This window comes from Mya arenaria, chromosome 1 (genome assembly GCF_026914265.1).
Source record: "Mya arenaria isolate MELC-2E11 chromosome 1, ASM2691426v1".
Taxonomy (NCBI): Eukaryota; Metazoa; Mollusca; class Bivalvia; order Myida; family Myidae; genus Mya; species Mya arenaria.
In genome coordinates, this window is record NC_069122.1 from 23,155,317 (window position 1) to 23,182,138 (window position 26,822).

Consider the following 26,822-nt stretch of genomic DNA (forward strand, 5'->3'; position numbering starts at 1 on the left):
ACCGACACACAATGGCGTATATGTTGTATACTTACAACTACCCCCAGCCCTACCGACACACAATGACGTATATGTTGTATACTTACAACTACCCCCAGCCCTACCGACACACAATGGCGTATATGTTGTATACTTACAACTACCTCCAGCCCTACCGACATACAATGGCGTATATGTTGTATACTTACAACTACCCCCACCCCTACCGACATACAATCACGCATATGTTGTAAACTTACAACTACCTCCAGCCCTACCGACACACAATGGCGTATATGTTGTATACTTACAACTACCCCCACCCCTACCGACACACAATGGCGCATATGTTGTATACTTACAACTACATCCAGCCCTACTGACATACAATGACGTATATGGTGTATACTTACAACTACCTTCAGCCCTACCGACACACAATGGCGCATATGTTGTATACTTACAACTACATCCAGCCCTACTGACATACAATGACGTATATGTTGTATACTTACAACTACCCCCAGCCCTACCGACATACACACAATGGCGCATATGTTGTATACTTACAACTACCCCCAGCCCTACCGACATACAATGGCGCATATGTTGTATACTTACAACTACCTCCAGCCAGACCGACATACAATGGCATATATGTTGTGTACTTACAACTACCTCCAGCCCTACCGACATATAATGGCGCATATGTTGTATACTTACAACTACCTCCAGCCCTACCGACATACAATGGCGTATATGTTGTATACTTACAACTACCCCCAGCCCTACCGACATACACACAATGGCGCATATGTTGTATACTTACAACTACCCCCAGCCCTACCGACATACACACAATGGCGTATATGTTGTATACTTACAACTACCTCCAGCCCTACCGACATACAATGGCGCATATGTTGTATACTTACAACTACCTCCAGCCAGACCGACATACAATGGCATATATGTTGTGTACTTACAACTACCCCCAGCCCTACCGACATACAATGGCGCATATGTTGTATACTTACAACTACCTCCAGCCCTACCGACATACAATGGCGCATATGTTGTATACTTACAACTACCCCCAGCCCTACCGACATACAATGGCGTATATGTTGTATACGTACAACTACCTCCAGCCCTACTGACATACAATGGCGCATATGTTGTATACTTACAACTACCTCCAGCCCTACCGACATACAAATACGTATATGTTGTATACTTACAACTACCTCCAGCCCTACCGACATACAATGGCGTATATGTTGTATACTTACAACTACCTCCAGCCCTACTGACATACAAATGCGTATATGTTGTATACTTACAACTACCTCCAGCCCTACTGACATACAATGGCGCATATGTTGTATACTTACAACTACCTCCAGCCCTACCGACATACAAATGCGTATATGTTGTATACTTACAACTACCCCCAGCCCTACCGACATACAATGGCGTATATGTTGTATACTTACAACTACCCCCAGCCAGACCGACATACAATGGCGTATATGTTGTATACTTACAACTACCCCCAGCCAGACCGACATACAATGGCGTATATGTTGTATACTTACAACTACCCCCAGCCAGACCGACATACAATGGCGTATATGTTGTATACTTACAACTACCTCCAGCCCTACTGACACACAATGGCGCATATGTTGTATACTTACAACTACCTCCAGCCCTACCGACATACAATGGCGCATATGTTGTATACTTACAACTACCCCCAGCCCTACCGAAACACAATGGCGCATATGTTGTATACCTACAACTACCTCCAGGCCTACCGACATACAATCACGCGTATGTTGTATACTTACAACTACCTCCAGCCCTACCGACATACGATGGCGTATATGTTGAATACTTACAACTACCTCCAGCCCTACCGACATACATACAATGGCGTATATGTTGTATACTTACAACTACCTCCAGCCCTACCGACACACAATGGCGTATATGTTGTATACTTACAACTACCTCCAGCCCTACCGACACACAATGGCGCATATGTTGTATACTTACAACTACCTCCACCCCTACCGACACACAATGGCGTTTATGTTGTATACTTACAACTACCTCCACCCCTACCGACATACAATTGCGCATATGTTGTATACTTACAACTACCTCCACCCCTACCGACATACAATCACGCATATGTTGTATACTTAAAACTACCTCCACCCCTACCGACATACAATGGCGCATATGTTGTACACTTACAACTACCTCCACCCCTACCGACATACAATGGCGTATATGTTGTATACTTACAACTACCTCCAGCCCTACCGACATACAATGGCGTATATGTTGTATACTTACAACTACCTCCAGCCCTACTGACATACAATGGCGTATATGTTGTATACTCACAACTACCCCCAGCCCTACTGACATACAATGGCGTATATGTTGTACACTTACAACTACCTCCAGCCCTACCGACATACAATGGCGTATATGTTGTATACTTACAACTACCTCCAGCCCTACTGACATACAATGGCGTATATGTTGTATACTCACAACTACCCCCAGCCCTACTGACATACAATGGCGTATATGTTGTACACTTACAACTACCTCCAGCCCTACCGACATACAATGGCGTATATGTTGTATACTCACAACTACCTCCAGCCCTACCGACATACAATGGCGCATATGTTGTACACTTACAACTACCTCCACCCCTACCGACATACAATGGCGTATATGTTGTATACTCACAACTACCTCCAGCCCTACTGACATACAATGGCGTATATGTTGTATACTTACAACTACCTCCAGCACTACCGACATACAATGGCGTATATGTTGTATACCTACAACTACCTCCAGCCCTACCGACACACAATGACGTATATGTTGTATACTTACAACTACCCCCAGCCCTACCGACATACAATGACGTATATGTTGTATACTTACAACTACCCCCAGCCATACCGAAATACGATGGCGTATATGTTGAATACTTACAACTACCCCCAGCCCTACCGAAATACGATGGCGTATATGTTGAATACTTACAACTACCTCCAGCCCTACCGACACACAATGACGTATATGTTGTATACTTACAACTACCCCCAGCCCTACCGACATACAATGACGTATATGTTGTATACTTACAACTACCCCCAGCCCTACCGACATACGATGGCGTATATGTTGAATACTTACAACTACCTCCAGCCCTACCGACATACATACAATGGCGCATATGTTGTATACTTACAACTACCTCCAGCCCTACCGACATACAATCGCGCATATGTTGTATACTTACAACTACCCCCAGCCCTACCGACATACAATGGCGTATATGTTGTATACTTACAACTACCTCCAGCCCTACTGACATACAATGGCGCATATGTTGTATACTTACAACTCCAGCCCTACCGACATACAATGGCGTATATGTTGTATACTTACAACTACCTCCAGCCCTACCGACATACAATGGCGCATATGTTGTATACTTACTAATTCCTCCAGCCCTACCGACACATAATGGCGCATATGTTGTATACTTACAACTACCTCCAGCCCTACCGACATACATACAATGTCGTATATGTTGTATACTTACAACTACCTCCACCCCTACCGACATAAAATGGCGTATATGTTGTATACTTACAACTACCTCCAGCCCTACCGACATACAATGGCGTATATGTTGTATACTTACAACTACCTCCAGCCCTACCGACATACAATCGCGCATATGTTGTATACTTACAACTACCAACACCCCTACCAACATACAATGGCGTATATGTTGTATACTTACAACTACCTCCAGCCCTACCGACATACAATGGCGTATATGTTGTATACTTACAAATACCCCCAGCCCTACCGACATACAATGGCGCATATGTTGTATACGAACAACTACCTCCACCCCTACCGACATACAATGGCGTATATGTTGTATACTTACAACTACCTCCAGCCCTACCGACATACAATGGCGCATATGTTGTATACTTACAACTACCTCCAGCCCTACCGACATACAATGGCGTATATGTTGTATACTTACAACTACCTCCAGCCCTACCGACATACAATGGCGTATATATTGTATACTTACAACTACCCCCAGCCCTACCGACATACAATGGCGCATATGTTGTATACGTACAACTACCTCCAGCCCTACTGACATACAATGGCGTATATGTTGTATACTTACAACTACCTCCAGCCCTACCGACATACAATGGCGTATATGTTGTATACTTACAACTAACTCCAGCCCTACCGACATACAATGTCGTATATGTTGTATACTTACAACTACCACCAGCCCTACCGACATACATACAATGCCGTAAATGTTGTATACTTACAACTACCTCCACCCCTACCGACATACAATGGCGTATATGTTGTATACTTACAACTACCTCCAGCCCTACCGACATACAATGGCGTATATGTTGTATACCTACAACTACCTCCAGCCCTACCGACACACAATGGCGCATATGTTGTATACTTACAACTACCTCCAGCCCTACCGACATACAAATGCGTATATGTTGTATACTTACAACTACCTCCAGCCCTACCGACATACAATGGCGTATATGTTGTATACTTACAACTACCTCCAGCCCTACCGACATACAATGGCGTATATGTTGTATACTCACAACTACCTCCAGCCCTACCGACATACAATGGCGTATATGTTGTATACTTACAACTCCAGCCCTACCGACACACAATGGCGCATATGTTGTATACTTACAACTACCTCCAGCCCTACCGACATACAATGGCGCATATGTTGTATACTTACAACTACCTCCACCCCTACATACATACAATGGCGCATATGTTGTATACTTACAACTACCTCCAGCCCTACCGACACACAATGGCGCATATGTTGTATACTTACAACTACCCCCAGCCCTAACGACATTCAATGGCGTATATGTTGTATACTTACAACTCCAGCCCTACCGACATACAATGGCGTATATGTTGTATACTTACAACTACCTCCACCCCTACCGACATACAATGGCGTATATGTTGTATACTTACAACTACCTCCAGCCCTACCGACATACAATGGCGCATATGTTGTATACTTACAACTACCTCCACCCCTACCGACATACAATGGCGCATATGTTGTATACTTACAACTACCCCCAGCCCTACCGACATACAATGGCGCATATGTTGTATACTTACAACTACCCCCAGCCCTACCGACATACAATGGCGCATATGTTGTATACTTACAACTACCTCCAGTCCTACCGACATACAATGGCGCATATGTTGTATACTTACAACTACCTCCACCCCTACCGACATACAATGGCTCATATGTTGTATACTTACAACTACCTCCAGCCCTACCGACATACAATGGCGTATATGTTGTATACTTACAACTACCTCCAGCCCTACCGACATACAATGGCGCATATGTTGTATACTTACAACTACCTCCACCCCTACCGACATACAATGGCGTATATGTTGTATACTTACAACTACCGCCAGCCCTACCGACATACAATGGCGCATATGTTGTATACTTACAACTACCTCCAGCCCTACCGACATACATACAATGGCGTATATGTTGTATACTTACAACTGCCTCCAGCCCTACCGACATACATACAATGGCGTATATGTTGTATACTTACAACTACCTTCAGCCCTACCGACATACAATGGCGCATATGTTGTATACTTACAACTACCTCCAGCCCTACCGACATACAATGGCGCATATGTTGTATACTTACAACTACCTCCACCCCTACCGACATACAATGGCGTATATGTTGTATACTTACAACTACCTCCAACCCTACCAACATACAATGGCGTATATGTTGTATACTTACAACTCCAGCCCTACCGACATACAATGGCATATATGTTGTGTACTTACAACTACCTCCAGCCCTACCGACATACAATGGCGCATATGTTGTATACTTACAACTACCTCCAGCCCTACCGACATACAATGACGTATATGTTGTATACTTACAACTACCCCCAGCCCTACCGACATACAATGACGTATATGTTGTATACTTACAACTACCTTCTGCCCTACCGACATACAATGGCGCATATGTTGTATACTTACAGCTACCTTCAGCCCTACCGACACACAATGGCGCATATGTTGTATACTTACAGCTTCCTTCACCTCTACCGACACACAATGGCGCATATGTTGTATACTTACAGCTTACCTTCACCTCTACCGACACACAATGGCGCATATGTTGTATACTTACAGCTCCTTCACCTCTACCGACACACAATGGCGCATATGTTGTATACTTACACTACCCCACCCCTACGACATACAATGGCGCATATGTTGTATACTTACAGCTTCCTTCACCTCTACCGACACACAATGGCGCATATGTTGTATACTTACAGCTTCCTTCACCTCTACCGACATACAATGGCGCATATGTTGTATACTTACAGCTTCCTTCACCTCTACGACACAATGGCGCATATGTTGTATACTTACAGCTTCCCCCTCTACCGACATACAATGGCGCATATGTTGTATACTTACAGCTTCCTTCACCTCTACCGACACACAATGGCGCATATGTTGTATACTTACAGCTTCCTTCACCTCTACCGACACACAATGGCGCATATGTTGTATACTTACAGCTTCCTTCACCTCTACCGACATACAATGGCGCATATGTTGTATACTTACAGCTTCCTTCCCTCTACCGACACACAATGGCGCATATGTTGTATACTTACACTCCTTCACCTCTACCGACATACAATGGCGCATATGTTGTATACTTACAACTACCTTCACCTCTACCGACACACAATGGCGCATATGTTGTATACTTACAACTACCTCCAGCCCTACCGACATACAATGGCGCATATGTTGTATACTTACAGCTTCCTTCACCTCTACCGACACACAATGGCGCATATGTTGTATACTTACACTCCTCCACCTCTACCGACACACAATGGCGCATATGTTGTATACTTACAGCTTCCTTCACCTCTACCGACACACAATGGCGTATATGTTATATACTTACAACTCCAGCCTACCCACCCTTCACACCGAAAAGTGCTCGGTTTGCCATACATACCACATTTTTCTAGTATGTTTCGACAATTTGATTTTGATTACGTGTTTGACAAATGTTGTGAACAAAATGGTTCGAAACAAACAATGACTTAAGCCAGATTTTCATGATTAAACCCGAGAGGTTGGACAATGAACAATTCTTTATGCAATATTGAGTTATATATATACAGTCCGTGACATACAAGACCATAGCGCTATTTGATAACAAGTCTTTCTAATATACTTCCAGGGAAGATCAGGTGCGCGTGTAGTACGCTGGACTGTTACGCGGAGAGGCGGAAGTTCTGCGAGGCGGATACGCAGTGTTATGTGGAGAACCTCAGTTCCGTGGTAACACGTGGCTGCATCGACGATAAGACGCCCATACTGTGTGACAACCGGAAGTCGACGAAACTGGCTCACCTTGACTTCCCCTTACTGTACTGCTGTAAGGAAGAATTCTGTAACCGGAGGGTGGTGCCCACTGAACAGCCATGTAAGTACATATAATTGCCGATAATTCTTTATTACACGGACGGATTTGAGAAAGTTTAAATGACACTGATGGATATAAAAAAAAAATAAACACCCAACGGTTGTCAAGCTACAAAACGCCGTATTTTGCTGCTGCTGCTGATAATGATGATGATGGTTGTCGTTGTTTTTGTTGGTGTTGTTTTGGTTGTTTTTGTTTGGTTGTTGTTGTCTATGATGTAGTTGTTTTATGACTTCCAACCCTTGCCATGATTTTCGGTCAGTGTGTCCATATCAACCCAGGATTGATATTGAAATACCAAAATTCGTAGTGTTACGAGTTTTTGTAATGACTTCCAAAATGTGCCCGAGTTTAGAAATCACTTCCAAAATTTGTTGCTGCCAAAATACGGTAACATATTGGTAGGGCTTATATCTGACAAAGTTATTTAAAATGTAAAACTTTAATAACTGCTTGAATATTTTAGCTAAATCATGAAGTGATTGCCTTCCTTATATTATACACATACAGTAGTGACGTCATTATTCAAAGTGTACACAAAAATATCAGATGACAGGAAATTAACGGTGGAATTTTGTTCCAGATATAATTATTATGTTATATTGTTTACCTTGTTAAATTTGTTTAATTAAATGAATCAAAAACATTTTAAAACTTTTTTATGTACTTAATTTTGTTCGGTATAATAAAATAAATATCATATGGCAGCATGTGTGACATTGATATTGTCAACCCGAGAGCAAAATGTCACCCGAGGCGATATGATATTTATACAATCTATTCAAGTAGCATTTTACACTTTTGCTCAAACGTTTGGCGGCGGAACTTTTCTATCACGTAAAGAAAAAACTTCTTATTTGTTCTAGCTGTGGCACCCGATCTCAATCACTCCAACGACGATGACGTCAATCCTTACGTCAGATACGAGTACGAGGACGAGGAAGAGAAGGAACGCCAGCCTTGTCAGAACACTTCTGATTCCAAACTCAACCCTATATACATCGCCGTGCCTATAGCGGGTGTGTGCGTGTTGTTAGGTCTCATAATATTCGCCATGTACTTGTTACGGCGGCGTAACGATATGTATGCTCAATATGACGCCTATAGATACCAGGAACACATGGCAACACTCGCAAATAAGCAGAACGAGGCGAAAATGACTCAAAGTTGCGAAACCCCGAATAGGTGTACGGACAGTGAACGGTTCTCAGGGAAGTGAAACAAAGTTATTCCTGAATAAGTGAAACTTTCATTCGTCGCTAATGTCTTGTTCAACGTGTATACGACATCAGTTGGTAAGTTGGAAAGCTGTTTCGGCTGGAGCTGATACAATTGTGTGGGCTGCAACTTCCCTTTTACTGTGCAAACTACGGTAGACTGCGCCTTGTACAGTGCGCACTAAGGTAGACTGCGCATACCGTCTGCTGCAGTTCCCCTTGTACAGTGCGCACTAAGGTAGACTGCGCATACCGTCTGCTGCAGTTCCCCTTGTAAAGTGCGCACTAAGGTAGACTGCGCATACCGTCTGCTGCAGTTCCCCTTGTACAGTGCGCACTAAGTAGACTGCGCATACCGTCTGCTGCAGTTCCCTTGAACAGCGCGCACTAAGATAGACTGCGCATACCGTCTGCTGCAGTTCCCATTGTACAGTGCGCACTAAGGTAAACTGCGCATACCGTCTGCTGCAGTTCCCTTTGTACTGTGCGCACTAAGGTAGACTGCGCATACCGTATGTTGGTGAAGGGTTCTCTTTGTATATCGCGATGATATGACTTTTACTCGGACGATTCGGCATATGGATCGATTGCAGATAGAACCGGACAAAGGGGAGTTGTCTTTTAATACAAAATGAATACAGCAAAGACAAATAAGTCAGTTGCAATTTTCAGATTTCGAAGTATTTGTGTCGATAGGAAAGGCTTTTGATGTTGGTGGTGGTTGTAATGAATGCAGACTATATGTAAAGCATTAAGAGAACACTGTTTTAAACATTTGCTGTGACTTATTATGGACAATAATTGTAAATAATTATTAGATTAGTATACCAAAAAGACCGCATTCGCGTGTTATTACAAATGTGTAACCCAAGAACAATGACGCGTAAAACCATGGGCGTCGAAGTGGCTCAACAGTTACATTACTATAATGGCATTGATATAGCTGTAATGTATACATGTTGTTGTATTCCAAAGTAAAGATACACGTGTAGAATACAGTTGCAGATAAACCTTCCGCGCCAAACTATAGCTACAGCTGTTTATTCACTGCAGTCGTTGATATTTTAGTTACAGCTGTAGCTATAAATTCACAGCTGTAGCCATATTTTGGGTTTTACTGGTGTCGATACTTTCATTTGTAAGCCACTGGATACGTCTATTAAACTGACAACATATTTTACAAAGCAACCACGTAACGGCTTGGAAGGCTTGGCAGTTCTCGAGGACATATCCCGCACTAAGTCATATAGAAAGAACCAAGTGACAAGTCTTGAAACACGTTTCTAAAGTTTAATATTGTACAATGGAAACAATTATTGATTTAATTAAGACCACGTTATCAAATATACGACTTTTCTAATTTATATAATGAGATTTTTTGATGGCAAACGTCGCTGTGACATGTACTATGGGATCACGCGGTGTTTAGGCGGTTTCCTGCTCAGGGAAATATTCTATTATTCTGTTGTATATAAACCATGATTTCTTATGAACATATTTAACGCATTGTCCATAAGCCCTTTGTTTTTGTGCTCGTTACATTCATCTACTGTTATGGACTCACGTAGATTTTGCAGACAACTCGTAGTGCCGATGGTATTATCTGAAATAAAACCTGAATGTTTCAGCTATATGCCTAACTTGGTAATATCACGTGATAACATCGACTAGCCAATCACCCATAAGGAATGAATTCTACTAGGTAGACATACCTAGTAATCTTTTGGAAAAATACGAAAAATATGATAAATTCATTGTTAACTATTTGGTACTTAAGTTAGTAAGTTTCAATGCATTGTACACATCGATACCACGGGTATGTCAGTTTTCGTCAATTTTCTTTTTTTCCGCTATTTCATCATAAGGAGTACAGCCCCTTTAAAGTAATTTGTTGTAAACATATTCATGATTTTAAGAAAGATAAAGAGAAAAGCTTGCTATTTTTATGGTGGCATGTTACTGTCGTATTATAACCTGTCGAATTGTTTTGACTTTATTTTCGCGATAATTATCCAACTGGTTATCTACTTATGATTTTCGAATTTCACTTAGTAACTGGTAACACGAATCTTATCTAGTTAACCATTTTTATGTTAGTTATTAAGTGGAATTCGCATACCATAACTAGTTAACCTGCTAGTCTTTTGACATTAATCTTACGAAAACAGTTTCGCGAATGTTAACTAGATAGCTGGATAATTGTTGCGGAAATTAACTGGTTGACATCAAACAAATCACGTACGTTAACGGCATTTACGGCAGTTATATGCAACCATAATTCGTTGATCAAATCATTTCAACATATTTTTTACGAAAATTATTTCAGTTATGTACTCAGTTTAGTTATTTTACAATTTAATTTAACAACCAATGAACCATTTAGTATATCTAATCATTTTCGACCCTTTTTGCATTGTTTTATCATATGTTAATGAACAGTAATGTGTTATGCTCAGTGACTTCAGTTTTGTCACAGTGTGTCATGTTGTCGTATGTTTTGTCTTGATGGATGACCGACAAAGTATTAGAATGATTTGTATGTGGTACTTGGTATGGTTATATGGTATGTGCCACTATAAAATATATGAAAATATACCCGTGTTCTTGTTATTCGTGTTATATCATCTTTGCACGTGAACATTACGAGAACAACAAGCTTACTATAACAAGACAACTAGAAGCATTCGTGGACAAGACAACTAGAAGCATTCGTGGACAAGACAACCAGAAGCATTCGTGGACAAGACAACTACAAGCATTCGTGGACAAGACAACTACAAGCATACGTGGACAAGACAACTACAAGCGTACGTGTACAAGACAACTACAAGCATACTTGGATAAGACAACTACAAGCATACGTGGACAAGACAACTACAAGCATACGTGGACAAGACAACTACAAGCATTCGTGGACAAGACAACTACAAGCATACGTGGACAAGACAACTACAAGCATACGTGGATAAGACAACTACAAGCATACGTGGACAAGACAACTACAAGCATACTTGGATAAGACAACTACAAGCATACTTGGATAAGACAACTACAAGCATACTTGGATAAGACAACTACAAGCATACTTGGATAAGACAACTACAAGCATACGTGGATAAGACAACTACAAGCATACTTGGATAAGACAACTACAAGCATACGTGGATAAGACAACTACAAGCATACTTGGATAAGACAACTACAAGCATACTTGGATAAGACAACTACAAGCATACGTGGATAAGACAACTACAAGCATACGTGGACAAGACAACTACAAGCATACGTGGACAAGACAACTACAAGCATACTTGGATAAGACAACTACAAGCATACGTGGACAAGACAACTACAAGCATACTTGGATAAGACAACTACAAGCATACTTGGATAAGACAACTACAAGCATACTTGGATAAGACAAACTACAAGCATACTTGGATAAGAAACTACAAGCATCGTGGATAAGACAACTATAAGCATACTTGGATAAGAAAACTACAAGCATACTTGGATAAGACAACTACAAGCATACTTGGACAAGACAACTACAAGCATACTTGGATAAGACAACTACAAGCATACGTGGACAAGACAACTACAAGCATACGTGGACAAGACAACTACAAGCATACTTGGATAAGACAACTACAAGCATACGTGTACAAGACAACTACAAGCATTCTTGAACAAGACAACTACAAGCATACTTGGATAAGACAACTACAAGCATACGTGGACAAGACAACTACAAGCATACTTGGACAAGACAACTACAAGCATACTTGGATAAGACAACTACAAGCATACGTGGACAAGACAACTACAAGCATTCTTGAACAAGACAACTACAAGCATACTTGGATAAGACAACTACAAGCATACTTGGATAAGACAACTACAAGCATACTTGGACAAGACAACTACAAGCATACGTGGATAAGACAACTACAAGCATACGTGGACAAGACAACTACAAGCATACTTGGATAAGACAACTACAAGCATACGTGGATAAGACAACTACAAGCATACGTGGACAAGACAACTACAAGCATACTTGGATAAGACAACTACAAGCATACTTGGATAAGACAACTACAAGGATACGTGGACAAGACAACTACAAGCATACTTGGATAAGACAACTACAAGCATACGTGGACAAGACAACTACAAGCATTCTTGAACAAGACAACTACAAGCATACTTGGATAAGACAACTACAAGCATACTTGGATAAGACAACTACAAGCATACTTGGACAAGACAACTACAAGCATACGTGGACAAGACAACTACAAGCATACGTGGACAAGACAACTACAAGCATACTTGGACAAGACAACTACAAGCATACTTGGACAAGACAACTACAAGCATACTTGGACAAGACAACTACAAGCATACGTGGACAAGACAACTACAAGCATACTTGGATAAGACAACTACAAGCATACGTGGACAAGACAACTACAAGCATTCTTGAACAAGACAACTACAAGCATACTTGGATAAGACAACTACAAGCATACTTGGATAAGACAACTACAAGCATACTTGGATAAGACAACTACAAGCATACTTGGATAAGACAACTACAAGCATACTTGGACAAAACAACTACAAGCATACTTGGATAAGACAACTACAAGCATACTTGGATAAGACAACTACAAGCATACGTGGACAAGACAACTACAAGCATACGTCGACAAGACAACTACAAGCATTCTTGAACAAGACAACTACAAGCATACTTGGATAAGACAACTACAAGCATACTTGGATAAGACAACTACAAGCATACGTGGACAAGACAACTACAAGCATACTTGGATAAGACAACTACAAGCATACGTGGACAAGACAACTACAAGCATACTTGGATAAGACAACTACAAGCATACGTGGACAAGACAACTACAAGCATACTTGGATAAGACAACTACAAGCATACGTGGACAAGACAACTACAAGCATACTTGGATAAGACAACTACAAGCATACGTGGACAAGACAACTACAAGCATTCTTGGACAAGACAACTACAAGCATACTTGGACAAGACAACTACAAGCATACTTGGATAAGACAACTACAAGCATACGTGGACAAGACAACTACAAGCATACTTGGATAAGACAACTACAAGCATACGTGGACAAGACAACTACAAGCATCTTGGACAAGACAACTACAAGCATACTTGGACAAGACAACTACAAGCATACTTGGATAAGACAACTACAAGCATACTTGGATAAGACAACTACAAGCATACTTGGACAAGACAACTACAAGCATACTTGGATAAGACAACTACAAGCATACTTGGATAAGTCAACTACAAGCATACTTGGATAAGACAACTACAAGCATATGTGGCCAAGACAACTACAAGCATACGTGAATAAGACAACTACAAGCATACGTGGACAAGACAACTACAAGCATACGTGGACAAGACAACTACAAGCATTCGTGGACAAGACAACTACAAGCATTCGTGGACAAGACAACTACAAGCTTACGTGGACAAGACAACTACAAACATACGTGGACAAGACAACTGCAAACATACGTGGACAAGACAACTACGAGCATACGTGGACAAGACAACTACAAACATATGTGGCCAAGACAACTACAAGCATACGTGAATAAGACAATTACAAGCATACGTGGTCAAGACAACTACAAGCATACGTGAATAAGACAATTACAAGCATACGTGGACAAGACAACTACAAGCATTCGTGGACAGGACAACTACAAGCATTCGTGGACAAGACAACTACAAACATATGTGGCCAAACAACTACAAGCATACGTGAATAAGACAACTACAAACATACGTGGTCAAGACAACTACAAGCATTCGTGGACAAGACAACTACAAACATACGTGGACAAGACAACTACAAGCATACTTGGATAAGTCAACTACAAGCATACTTGGATAAGACAACTACAAGCATACGTGGACAAGACAACTACAAGCATACTTGGATAAGACAACTACAAGCATACTTGGATAAGACAACTACAAGCGTACGTGGACAAGACAACTACAAGCATACTTGGATAAGACAACTACAAGCATACGTGGACAAGACAACTACAAGCATACGTGGACAAGACAACTACAAGCATACGTGGACAAGACAACTACAAGCATACGTGGACAAGACAACTACAAGCATTCTTGGATAAGACAACTACAAGCATACTTGGATAAGACAACTACAAGCATACTTGGATAAGACAACTACAAGCGTACGTGGACAAGACAACTACAAGCATACGTGGACAAGACAACTACAAGCATACGTGGACAAGACAACTACAAGCATTCTTGGATAAGACAACTACAAGCATACTTGGACAAGACAACTACAAGCATACTTGGATTAGACAACTACAAGCATACTTGGATAAGACAACTACAAGCATACTTGGACAAGACAACTACAAGCATACTTGGATAAGACAACTACAAGCATACGTGGACAAGACAACTACAAGCATACTTGGATAAGACAACTACAAGCGTACGTGGACAAGACAACTACAAGCATACTTTGATAAGACAACTACAAGCATACGTGGACAAGACAACTACAAGCATACTTGGATAAGACAACTTCAAGCATACGTGGACAAGACAACTACAAGCATACTTGGATAAGACAACTACAAGCATACGTGGACAAGACAACTACAAGCATACTTGAATAAGACAAATACAAGCATACGTGAATCAGACAACTACAAGCATATGTGGCCAAGACAACTACAAGCGTACGAGGACAAGACAACTACAAGCATACTTTGATAAGACAACTACAAGCATACTTGGATAAGACAACTACAAGCATACGTGGACAAGACAACTACAAGCATACGTGAATAAGACAAATACAAGCATACGTGAATAATACAACTACAAGCATATGTGGCCAAGACAACTACAAGCGTACGTGGACAAGACAACTACAAGCGTACGTGGACAAGACAACTACAAGCATACGTGGACAAGACAACTACAAGCATACGTGGACAAGACAACTACAAGCATACGTGGACAAGACAACTACAAGCATACGTTGACAAGACAACTACAAGCATACTATAACGATACAACTACAAGCGTACGTAGACAAGAAAATTACAGGCGTACTTGTCAAAACAACTACAAGGATACGTGGATAAGACAACTACAAGCGTACGAGGACAAGAAAACTACAATCTTATGTGGTTCAGAAAAATACAAGCATACGTGGCCAAGAAAACTACATGCGTGCATGGACAAGACAACTACAAGCATACGTGGACAAGGCAACTACAAGCAACATTTGACAAAACAACTACAAGCGTACGTCGATAAAACAACTTCAAGCGTACGAGGATAAGACAACTACAAGCAAACGTGGATAAGACATCTACAAGCGTACGTGGACAAGACAACTAACAAACATACATGGAAAAGACAACTACAAGCATACTATGACAAGACAACTACAAGCATACGTGGAAAAGACAACTACAAGCGTACGTGGACAAGAATACTATAAGTGTACGTGGACAAGACAACTACAAGCATACTATGAAAAGACAACTACAAACATACATGGACAAGAAAATTACAAGCATACGTGGACAAGACACCTACAAGCATACTATGACAAAACAACTACAAGCTTACGTGGACAAGACAACAACAAGCATACGTGGACAAGACAACTACAAGCATACGTGGACAAGACAACTACATGTACAAAGCATACGTGGACAAGACAACTACAAAGCATACGTGGACAAGACAACTACAAGCATACTTTGACAAGACAACTATAAGCATACGTGAACAAGACAACTACAAGCGTACGTGGACGAGACAAATACAAGCATACTATAACAAGTCAACTACAAGCATACTATGACAAGACAACTACAAGCATTCGTGGACAATACTACGACGAGCGTACGTGGACAAGACAACTACAAGCATACGTGAACAAGACAACCACATGCGTCCGTGGATAAGACAACTACAAGCGTACGTGGATAAGACAACTACAAGCATACTTGGATAAGACAAATATAAGCATACGAGGACAAGACAACTACAAGCGTACGTGGACAATACAACTAGAATCACATGATGTCAAGACATCTACAAGCACACGTGGACAAGACAATAACAAGCGTACGCGGACAAGACAACTACAAGCTGCAATGACAAGACAACTACAATTATTCGTGGACAAGACTACTACGAGCATACGTGGACAAGACAACTACAAGCACACGTGGACAAGACAACTACAAGCATACGTGGAAAAGACAACTACAAGCATACGTGGTCAAGACAACTACAAGCATACGTGGACAAGACAACTACAAGCATACGTGTACAAAACAACTTAAATCATACGTGGTCAAGATAACTACAAGCATACTATGACAAGACAACAACAAGCATACGTGGACAAGACAACTACAAGCATACGTGGACAAGACAACTACATGTACAAAGCATACGTGGAAAAGACAACTACAAGCATACGTGGTCAAGACAACTACAAGCATACGTGGAAAAGGCAACTACAAGCATACGTGGACAAGACAAATACAAACATACGTGGACAAGACAACTACAAGCATACGTGGAAAAGACAACTACAAGCATACGTGGTCAAGACAACTACAAGCAGACGTTGTCAAGAAAACTACAAGCATACGTGGACAAGACAACTACAAGCATACGTGGTCAAGACAACTACAAGCATACGTGGACAAGACAACTACAAGCATACGTGGTCAAGACAACTACAAGCGTACGTGGTCAAGACAACTACAAGCATACGTGGTCAAGACAACTACAAGCGTACGTGGACAAGACAACTACAAGCATACGTGGTCAAGACAACTACAAACATACGTGGACAAGACAACTACAAGCATACGTGGTCAAGACAACTACAAGCATGCGTGGACAAGACAACTACAAGCATACGTGGACAAGACAACTACAAGCATACGTGGACAAGACAACTACAAGCATACGTGGATAAGACAACTACAAGCATACGTGGACAAGACAACTACAAGCATACGTGGACAAGACAACTACAAGCATACGTGGTCAAGACAACTACAAGCATACGTGGACAAGACAACTAGAAGCCTACGTGGACAAGACAACTACAAGCATACGTGGACAAGACAACTACAAGCATACGTGGTCAAGACAAATACAAACATACGTGGACAAGACAACTACAAGCATACGTGGTCAAGACAACTACAAGCATACGTGGACAAGACAACTACAAGCATACGTGGTCAAGACAACTACAAGCGTACGTGGTCAAGACAACTACAAGCATACGTGGTCAAGACAACTACAAGCGTACGTGGACAAGACAACTACAAGCATACGTGGTCAAGACAACTACAAACATACGTGGACAAGACAACTACAAGCATACGTGGTCAAGACAACTACAAGCATGCGTGGACAAGACAACTACAAGCATACGTGGACAAGACAACTACAAGCATTCGTGGACAAGACAACTACAAGCATACGTGGATAAGACAACTACAAGCATACGTGGACAAGACAACTACAAGCATACGTGGACAAGACAACTACAAGCATACGTGGTCAAGACAACTACAAGCATACGTGGACAAGACAACTACAAGCATACGTGGACAAGACAACTACAAACATATGTTGTCAAGACAACTAGAAGCATACGTGGTCAAGACAACTACAAACATACGTTGACAAGACAACTACAAGCATACGTGGTCAAGACAACTACAAGCGTACGTGGACAAGACAACTACAAGCATACGTGGACAAGACAACTACAAGCATACGTGGTCAAGACAACTACAAACATACGTTGACAAGACAACTACAAGCGTACGTGGACAAGACAACTACAAGCATACGTGTACAAAACAACTTAAACCATACGTGGTCAAGATAACTACAAGCATACTATGACAAGACAACTACGAACATTCGTGGACAAGAAAATCTACACACAAACTGAAATCACAATTGGTCTCTACATTACCTCTTTTGTAAGACATCAAAAAGTTCCCATACGTCCCAATGGTGAAAATGTTTGTTTAAGATCATTGTCACCTCGATTTTTGTCATATGTTTCACGTACACATTCATAAAAAAAATTAGTATTATGGTGCAAATGATGATATTGATACGTTATCTCCAAAAACGGGTATGTGAACACAGAAATACCGCTATTGTGTAGTCTGTAATAATCGGTCACTAGACCAAAACAGAACATCCTATTTACAGCTAGATACAGCGTAAATGTAAAAAAGAGGACTACAGGAACAAAAAAACTTGAACTGAGAGTGTCAAAGATTGCGATACGTTAGGGCATGACGAGCTAAGCAGCAGGCAAGGAAGTGATTAAAGGGGAAATAACCACACAGTTTGTGCAGAAATAAGTCGAACACAATTACGTCGGTGATGTACATTTTTAATCAAAATATTTCACAAGTACTTAATCGGCAGTGTTCATCATTTGTATATTGTTCACCTTCGCTTTTCCAGCACTTAAGTCGTGTCCCGCACCTCCGTCTTGTCGCGCTACTACGCCTTGTCCCGAATTTTCGTTTTGTCCCGCAACTCCGTCTTGTCCCGCATCTCCGTCTTGTCCCGAACCACCGACTTGTCCCGCACCTCCGTTTTGTCCCACACCTCCGTCTTGTCCCGTTTCCCCGTCTTGTCCCGTATCCCCGTCTTGTCCCGCACCAACGTCTTGTCCCGGGCCTCCGTCTTGTACCGAACCTAAGTCTTTTCCTGCACCTCCGTCTTGTCCCGCACCACCGACTTGTCCCGCAACTCCGTTTTGTCCAACACCTCCGTGTTGTCCCGCACCTACGTCTTTTTCCACACCTACGTCTTGTCCCGCACCTCCGTTTTGTCCCACATTTCCGTCTTGTCCAGCACCTCCGTCTTGTCCCGTTTCCCCGTCTTGTCCCGTATCCCCGTCTTGTCCCGCACCTACGTCTTGTCCCGGACCTCCGTCTTGTCCCGCACCACCGTCTTGTCCCGCACCACCGTCTTGTCCCGCACCACCGATCTGTCCCGCAACTCAGTTTTGTCCAACACCTCCGTGTTGTCCCGCACCTACGTCTTCTCCCGCACCTCTGTCTTTTTCCACACCTACGTCTTGTCCCGCACCTCCGTTTTGTCCCACACTTCCGTCTTGTCCAGCACCTCCGTCTTTTCTCGCACCTACGTCTTTTGCCGCACCTCCGTCTTCTCCCGCACCTCCGTTTTGTCCTGAACTTCTGTCTTGTGCCGCATCTCCGTTTAATCAAACACCTCCGTCTTGTCCCGCACCTCCGTCTTTTCCCGCACGTCCGTCTTGTCCCGCACCTCCGTTTTGTCCCGAACTTCCGTCTTGTGCCACACCTCCGTTTTGTCCAACCCCTCCGTCTTGTCCCGCACATCCGTCTTTTCCCGCTACTCCGTTTTGTCACACAATTCCGTCTTGTCCCGCACATCCGTCTTATACCGCACCTCCGTTGTGTTCCACACCTCCGTTTTGTCCCGCACCTCCGTCTTGTGCCGCAACTCCTTCTTGTCCCGCACCTCCGTCTTGCCCCGCACCTCCGTTTTGTCCCGCACCTCCGTCTTGTCGCGCACCTCCGTTTCGTTCCGCACCTGCGTCTGGTCCCGCACGTTCTTTTTTCTCAAATTTTGTTCAACACCTCCGTCTTGTGCCGCACCTCCGTCTTGTCCCGCACCGCCGTTTTAACCCGCACCTACGTCTTGTCCCGCACGTCCGTTTTGTCCCGCACGTCCGTCTTGTCTCGCATCTCCGTTTTTTCCCTTACCTACGTCTTGTTCCGCACACCTCCGTCTTGTCCCGCACTTCCGTCTTGTCCTGCACCTCCGTTTTGGCCCGCACCTCCGTCTTACCCGCACCTCCGTTTTTTCTCGCACCTACGTATCGTCCAGAACTTCCGTCTTGTCCCGCACCTCCGTTTTGTCCCACACCTTCGTCTTGTCTCGCACCTCCGTCTTGTGCCGCACCTCCGTTTTGGCCCGCGCCTCCGTCTTGTCCTGCAACTCCGTTTTGTCACGCACCTACGTATTGTCCAGTACGTACTTCCGTCTTGTCCCGCACCTCCGTCTTTACCCGCACCTCCGTCTTGTCCCGCACCTCCGTTTTGTCCTTCACCTCCGTCTTGTCCCGAACTTCCGTTTTGTTCCGCACCTCTGTCTTGTCCCGCACCTCCGTCTTGTCCCGAAACTCCGTTATGTCCCGCACATGCGTCTTGTTCCGCACCCCGTTTTATCTCGCACTTCCGTCTTGTCCCGCACCTATGTCTTGTCTCGGATCTCCGTTTTGTCCCACATCTTCGTCTAGTTCCGCACCTCCGTTTTGTCCCACATCTTCGTCTTGTCCCGCACCTCCGCCTTGTCCCGCGCCTCAGTTTTGTCCCGCACCTCCGTTTTGTCCTGCACCTCCGTCGTGTCCCGCACCTCCGTTTTTCCCGCCCATCCGACTTGTCCCGCACCTACGTCTTATCCTGTGACGACTCCATCTGTCCCGCTGTCCGAAGCGCCTGGTGGCGACGAGATGCGGATCGAGTAGCTGAACTCCACACTGTCCTAGGCGCCTGGTTGCGACAAGATGTGGAGCAGATAGCTGAACTCCAGGCTGTCCGATGCGTCTAGTGGCGACGAGATGTGGAGCGGATGCTTGCACTTTACGCTGTTCGAGGCGCCTGGTGGCGACGAGATGTGGAGCGGGTAGTTGAACTCAACGCTGTCCGAGGCGCCTGGTGGCGACGAGATGTGGAGCGGATAGCTGAACTCCACGCTGTTTGAGGCGCCTTGTGGCGATATTTAATCTTCCAACGCTCCAGATTGCTGTCACGCCATACCTCCGTTGTTTGACGAAGAAATCATTTAAGGGTTTCTGGATTTAATTCACAATCAAGAATTTACACAAAGGCAGGTGTAAAAGTATCATCCCCTTTTTCGTTTTAAGTTCGTACTTACAGGAGCATGAGGTTTTTATGTATCTGGTTTGTTGTTATTGTAATTTGATATCCATTTTGTTAAGTCAAAATACATATTATGAACCTTTAATCTTTTTTTGGGTGGACACAGAACGCTTTTACCTTTGCTATATGTTTGAATGTATACAACTGCAATGTCGCCTGACTGCAAGACGTTAGAGGAGTTTGCCAATCTCTTTAGTTTTCTTTGGTTTCGTCTATTCTACATCCGTTATGGTATCAGCTTCCGGCCAAAGCAAAATGAGGCGAATGGTCAGACTGTGTAAAATAATGTTTCAACCTTTTCTTGACTGTGCAAAGACCAGAAGCAAATGAAAAGATGCGTTTCGTTAAGGTAATTAAACATCGTCCGTGTCATCATATCGTAAGTTCTAAACATTTTGTTTCTTATAATAAGTCTGGAAAGAGTAATATCATGCTAACGTTCTTTACTCAATAGTCACTCCATTAAAAAATGCCAGAAGGGTAATGTTATTCATTTTTTTCTATATGCGCTATCTATTTGAAGAAAACAACACAACAACTTATAACCAGTAGGTACATCATGTAGAAAGTGTCCTTCCCTGATCCCCAGTACAGCCAAGAGTAGCACTGGTTCTGTTCCTTCCTTGATCCCCAGTACAGCCAAGAGTAGCACTTGTTCTGTTATTCCTTGATCCCCATTACAGCCAAGAGTACAGGAGTAAAACTGATTATGTTCCTTCCTTGATCCCCAGTACAGCCAAGAGTAGAACTAGTTCTGTTATTCCTTGATCCCCATTACATCCAAGAGTAGAACTGGTTCTGTTCATTCCTTGATCCCCAGTACAGCCAAGAGTAGAACTTGTTCTGTTCATTCCTTGATCCCCAGTACAGTCAAGAGTAGCACTTGTTCTGTTCATTCATTGATACCAAGTACAGCAAAGAATAACACTTGTTCTGTTCATCCCCTGATCCCCAGTACAGCCAGGAGTAGCACTGTTTCTATCCATTCCTTGATCCCCAGTACAGCCAGGAGTAGAACTGATTCTGTTCCTTCCTTGGTCTCCAGTTCAGCCAGGAGTAGAACTGATTCTGTTCCTTCCTTGATCCCCAGTACAGCCAAGAGTAGAACTGGTTTTGTTCATTCCTTGATCCCCATTACAGCCAAGAGTAGCATTTGTTCTGTTCATTCCTTGATCCCCATTACAGCCAAGAGTAGAACTTGTTCTGTTCATTCCTTGATCCCCAGTTCAGCCAAGAGAAGAACTGGTTCTGTTCATTCCTTGATCCCGAATTCAGCCAAGAGTAGATATGGTTTTGTTCCTTCCTTGATTCCATTACAGCCAAAGGTAGAACTGGTTCTCTTCATTCCTTGGTTCCCAGTACAGCTAAGAGTAGCACTTGTTCTGTTAATTCCTTCATCCCCAGGACAGCCAAGAGTAGAACTTGTTCTGTTCCTTCCTTGATCCCCAGTACAGCCAAGATTAGAACTTGTTCTGTTCCTTCCTTGATCCCCAGTACAGCCAAAAGTAGAACTAGTTCTGTTCAGTCCTTGATCCCCAGTTCAGCCAAGAGTAGAACTGGTTCTGTTCATTCCTTGATCCCGAATTCAGCCAAGAGTAGAACTGGTTTTGTTCCTTCCTTGATCCCATTACAGCCAAGGGTAGAACTGGTTCTCTTCATTCCTTGATTCCCAGTACAGCCAAGAGTAGCACTTGTTCTGTTCATTCCTTCATCCCCATGACAGCCAAGAGTAGAACTTGTTCTGTTCCTTCCTTGATCCCCAGTTCAGCCAAGACTAGAACTGGTACTGTCCATTCCTTGATCCCCATCACAGACAAGAGAACAACTGATTCTGTTCCTTCCTTGATCCCCATTACAGTCAAGAGTAGAACTGGTTCTGTTCACTCCTTGATCCCCAGTACAGCCAAAAGAAGCACCGGTTCTGTCCATTCCTTGATCCCCAGTACAGCCAAGAGTAGCACTGGTTCTGTCCATTCCCTGATCCCCAGTTCAGCCAAGAGTAGCACTGGTTCTATCCATTCCTTGATCCCCAGTACAGCCAAGAGTAGCACCGGTTCTGTCCATTCCTTGATCCCCAGTACAGCCAAGAGTAGCACTTGTTCTGTTCATTCCCTGATCCCCAGTACAGCCAAGAGTAGCACTGGTTCTGTCAATTCCTTGATCCCCAGTACAGCCAAGAGTAGCACTGGTTCTGTTCATTCCCTTATCCCCAGTACAGCCAAGAGTATGACTGGTTCTGTCCATTCCTTGATCTCCATTACAGCCAAAAGTAGCACTGGTTATGTCCATTCCTTGATCCCCAGTACAGCCAAGAGTAGAACTGGTTCTGTTCTGGACGAACAGACAAGCGTTTCCAAACATAAGTTTAGATTGTATAAAATTGTGTCTATTGTTTATGGACTGAAGCTCCCATATCGGCCTAGGACTTTAGAACACAGAACAAACTTAAGTTCAACACCGAACACAAATTACAACAAATTATGAAAACAGAACAATGGTACATTACTGGGATAATTGTACACTTACATTGTTATGTGTAATGATAATCAGCTCAAAATATGTGCAATAAATAGACAATAAATATTTTGAATTACACATTTACTTAACTTATGTCAGTTGATCAATATATATGGTCATTTGATATTTAGGCTTTAGTTTTGTTAATAGTTAAATTATCCTTCTCGACTGTAAAGTGATGGTGATCTTTGACCTTCACGATAACCTACAAACCAGTACATCTGCGTTACAAAGTTTATGACCATTATGATAATCTGTATTTCCTCATTTATAATAATGTCGCACAGCGTACCTAATTATCTAATTGTTTTTATTTTCATTTCAGCTTTGGTAGGCAACAATTGTTAAGCAATTAAGGCTAGTACCAGTTTTAAAACAGAAACAGGACTTTACATTTTTAAATATAATCAGTATTCTAAAGATCTACCAACGTAAAAATGTACACTCGTATTGATATAAAACTGTAGGAACATGGCCGTAGCAACACACCGTCATACAAGCCTACATCATAATAATATACACATGCATGCACAGACATTACACCATGTCACGGTCGTCTGGTGCATGTTTCCATGCTTGTGAGATAAACCAACTCCTTGTGGTGTTCCCTTGGTTTGTTTCTTCCACCCTGTACCAATACTTCTACAATGAACTTTGTAATGCATACTTCTTGCTTTAGTATAAGGTGTTTCGTAATTAAATGGTAATACATGTATTTAAAAGAGATAATTTGCGCATTTGATATTCAAGGCGGGTGTTAATCAGCATTAGGTAACAATTAGTAACATTATAAGTACCCATATCTTGAACAATAGAAAGTCAATTGTTAAGTTATCGCATGACTTTGTTTCCTCATTTAACCCTATTAAGACTGATGTAAATACATAAATACGTTCGCATTCAAATATTTAGTTATTGACTTTATGAGTTCAGTGCATGGTACTGTGGACGACTAAACAACAAAATAGTGACACTATTTGGGGGCTCTAAACAATAACTAACATTACCTGTTTTGTCGCAAAGGCTGTAGGCAGGATCGATGAATTATAGCATTTTACCGTGGATAGTACATTCTGTTTGGAACCCCAATGTCTGACGCGGACATCCGTTGGCAGATTCCTGTTGCCTGTGGAGCAGCCCTATCCGGTATCATCGTGGCCATCGTCTGTGTGGCTTGTGCCAGGAATATTAAGTGAGAACTCTTTGGTAGAAGCAGTTTTTGATTGTTCTATATTTTGATTTAGGCACTTTATGTGTAGCTTTTGTTTTTAATCAAATGTAAATTATATATAACTTGGCTAGTGAATAATACGTACGTGTCTTTCCAGGTCGCAAAAAGGTCTCCACAAATCTGAACTCGGCAGACAATCTGCACTTACAAGTCCAACGCTGAAACAAATAAGAACTGATGATGCAATATTTTCATTGGATGAATGTCATCTAAAATACGGTAATAATTTCAGGCGACCTGAATCAATCATACCTGACTATGAAACTGGAAATTTGAGAGTGAAAACAAAAACTCAAACTAACCAAGTGGCTGTAGGAACACACAGCACACTCAATCGGAGACACAGTTCCTTAACATTGGATTACACTATACCCACAATTCCAAGACCGAGTATTAAGAGAAAACCTGATCCAGAGAAAGCCATGCGATGGGATGTTCACGAATACACTTTGAATGAACTAAAGTCAGCTAGGACTAAAACAAACAACGTTGAAAACATGCAGCTTAATAGGTCTAAAAGTGTAACCGTGATCAGTAACAGGGAAACTAAACAATATTTTCAAGAGAAAAAACTCAGGCGTTCAACAAGCGGTGCGTATTGAAAATACAACTATAAAACAATATTGTCCAATTGATTAAAGAATATAAACTGTTTATGTAACAGCTGAAAACGTGTACAGTCTTCAACAAAAATAAAGATATAAAACAATACTTTAATTGGACTTTTCTTTGTGGTTATTAGTTAGACTCGAGAAAAACTCAAACTCGAGAATCCAACTGCTTCATGGAGTCTTCCTGTTTTTTTTTTATTATATCATGAAAATAAAAAATGTGCGTTTCCAAATGTATTTTAAATCAATATTGATTGAATGGTCACGTGACGGGAGGTCATTATAGAGAACGTTTATCGTCAATAAATGAAGATGATGCCTGAGATAAATTTGCACCGATGAATGCTCAACCTATCATACACAAACACTTTAAATATAAATTAAAGCATAAATTAAAATATACAGTTACTCAAAATGGTATGCATATTAAAGACAAGTTAAAGTCTGTTGTTTTTTTCAGAGAATTTGGACATCAATATTATCTTTAAAGGCGCATAAGATAAATATAGAG

At 42.1% G+C, this 26,822-nt stretch overlaps 3 protein-coding genes across 3 annotated transcripts in view; 2 read left to right on the plus strand and 1 right to left on the minus strand.

The window, feature by feature from the left end:
- The window catches only part of LOC128229675 (BMP and activin membrane-bound inhibitor homolog), a 34,509-nt gene extending 23,041 nt beyond the window's left edge, over positions 1–11,468 (plus strand). The window contains exons 2-3 of the mRNA XM_052941460.1: positions 7,413–7,658; positions 8,525–11,468. Coding sequence (XP_052797420.1) covers positions 7,413–7,658; positions 8,525–8,877 — 599 coding nt within the window. The 3' untranslated portion in view covers positions 8,878–11,468. The remainder of the gene's footprint in view (positions 1–7,412; positions 7,659–8,524) is intronic.
- Positions 11,469–19,431: 7,963 nt separating this feature from the next.
- Positions 19,432–20,240, minus strand: LOC128225586 (paraneoplastic antigen Ma6E-like). Its single transcript, XM_052935477.1, has 2 exons — positions 20,187–20,240; positions 19,432–20,013 (listed from the first exon to the last, which is right to left on the minus strand). Exons 1-2 carry the CDS (start codon positions 20,238–20,240, stop codon positions 19,432–19,434), a joined length of 636 nt encoding a protein of 211 aa, XP_052791437.1.
- Positions 20,241–25,446: 5,206 nt separating this feature from the next.
- On the plus strand, positions 25,447–26,302 carry LOC128225596 (uncharacterized). The gene is made up of 2 exons (XM_052935489.1): positions 25,447–25,661; positions 25,798–26,302. Exons 1-2 carry the CDS (start codon positions 25,558–25,560, stop codon positions 26,300–26,302), a joined length of 609 nt encoding a protein of 202 aa, XP_052791449.1. The 5' UTR covers positions 25,447–25,557.
- Positions 26,303–26,822: the final 520 nt, after the last annotated feature.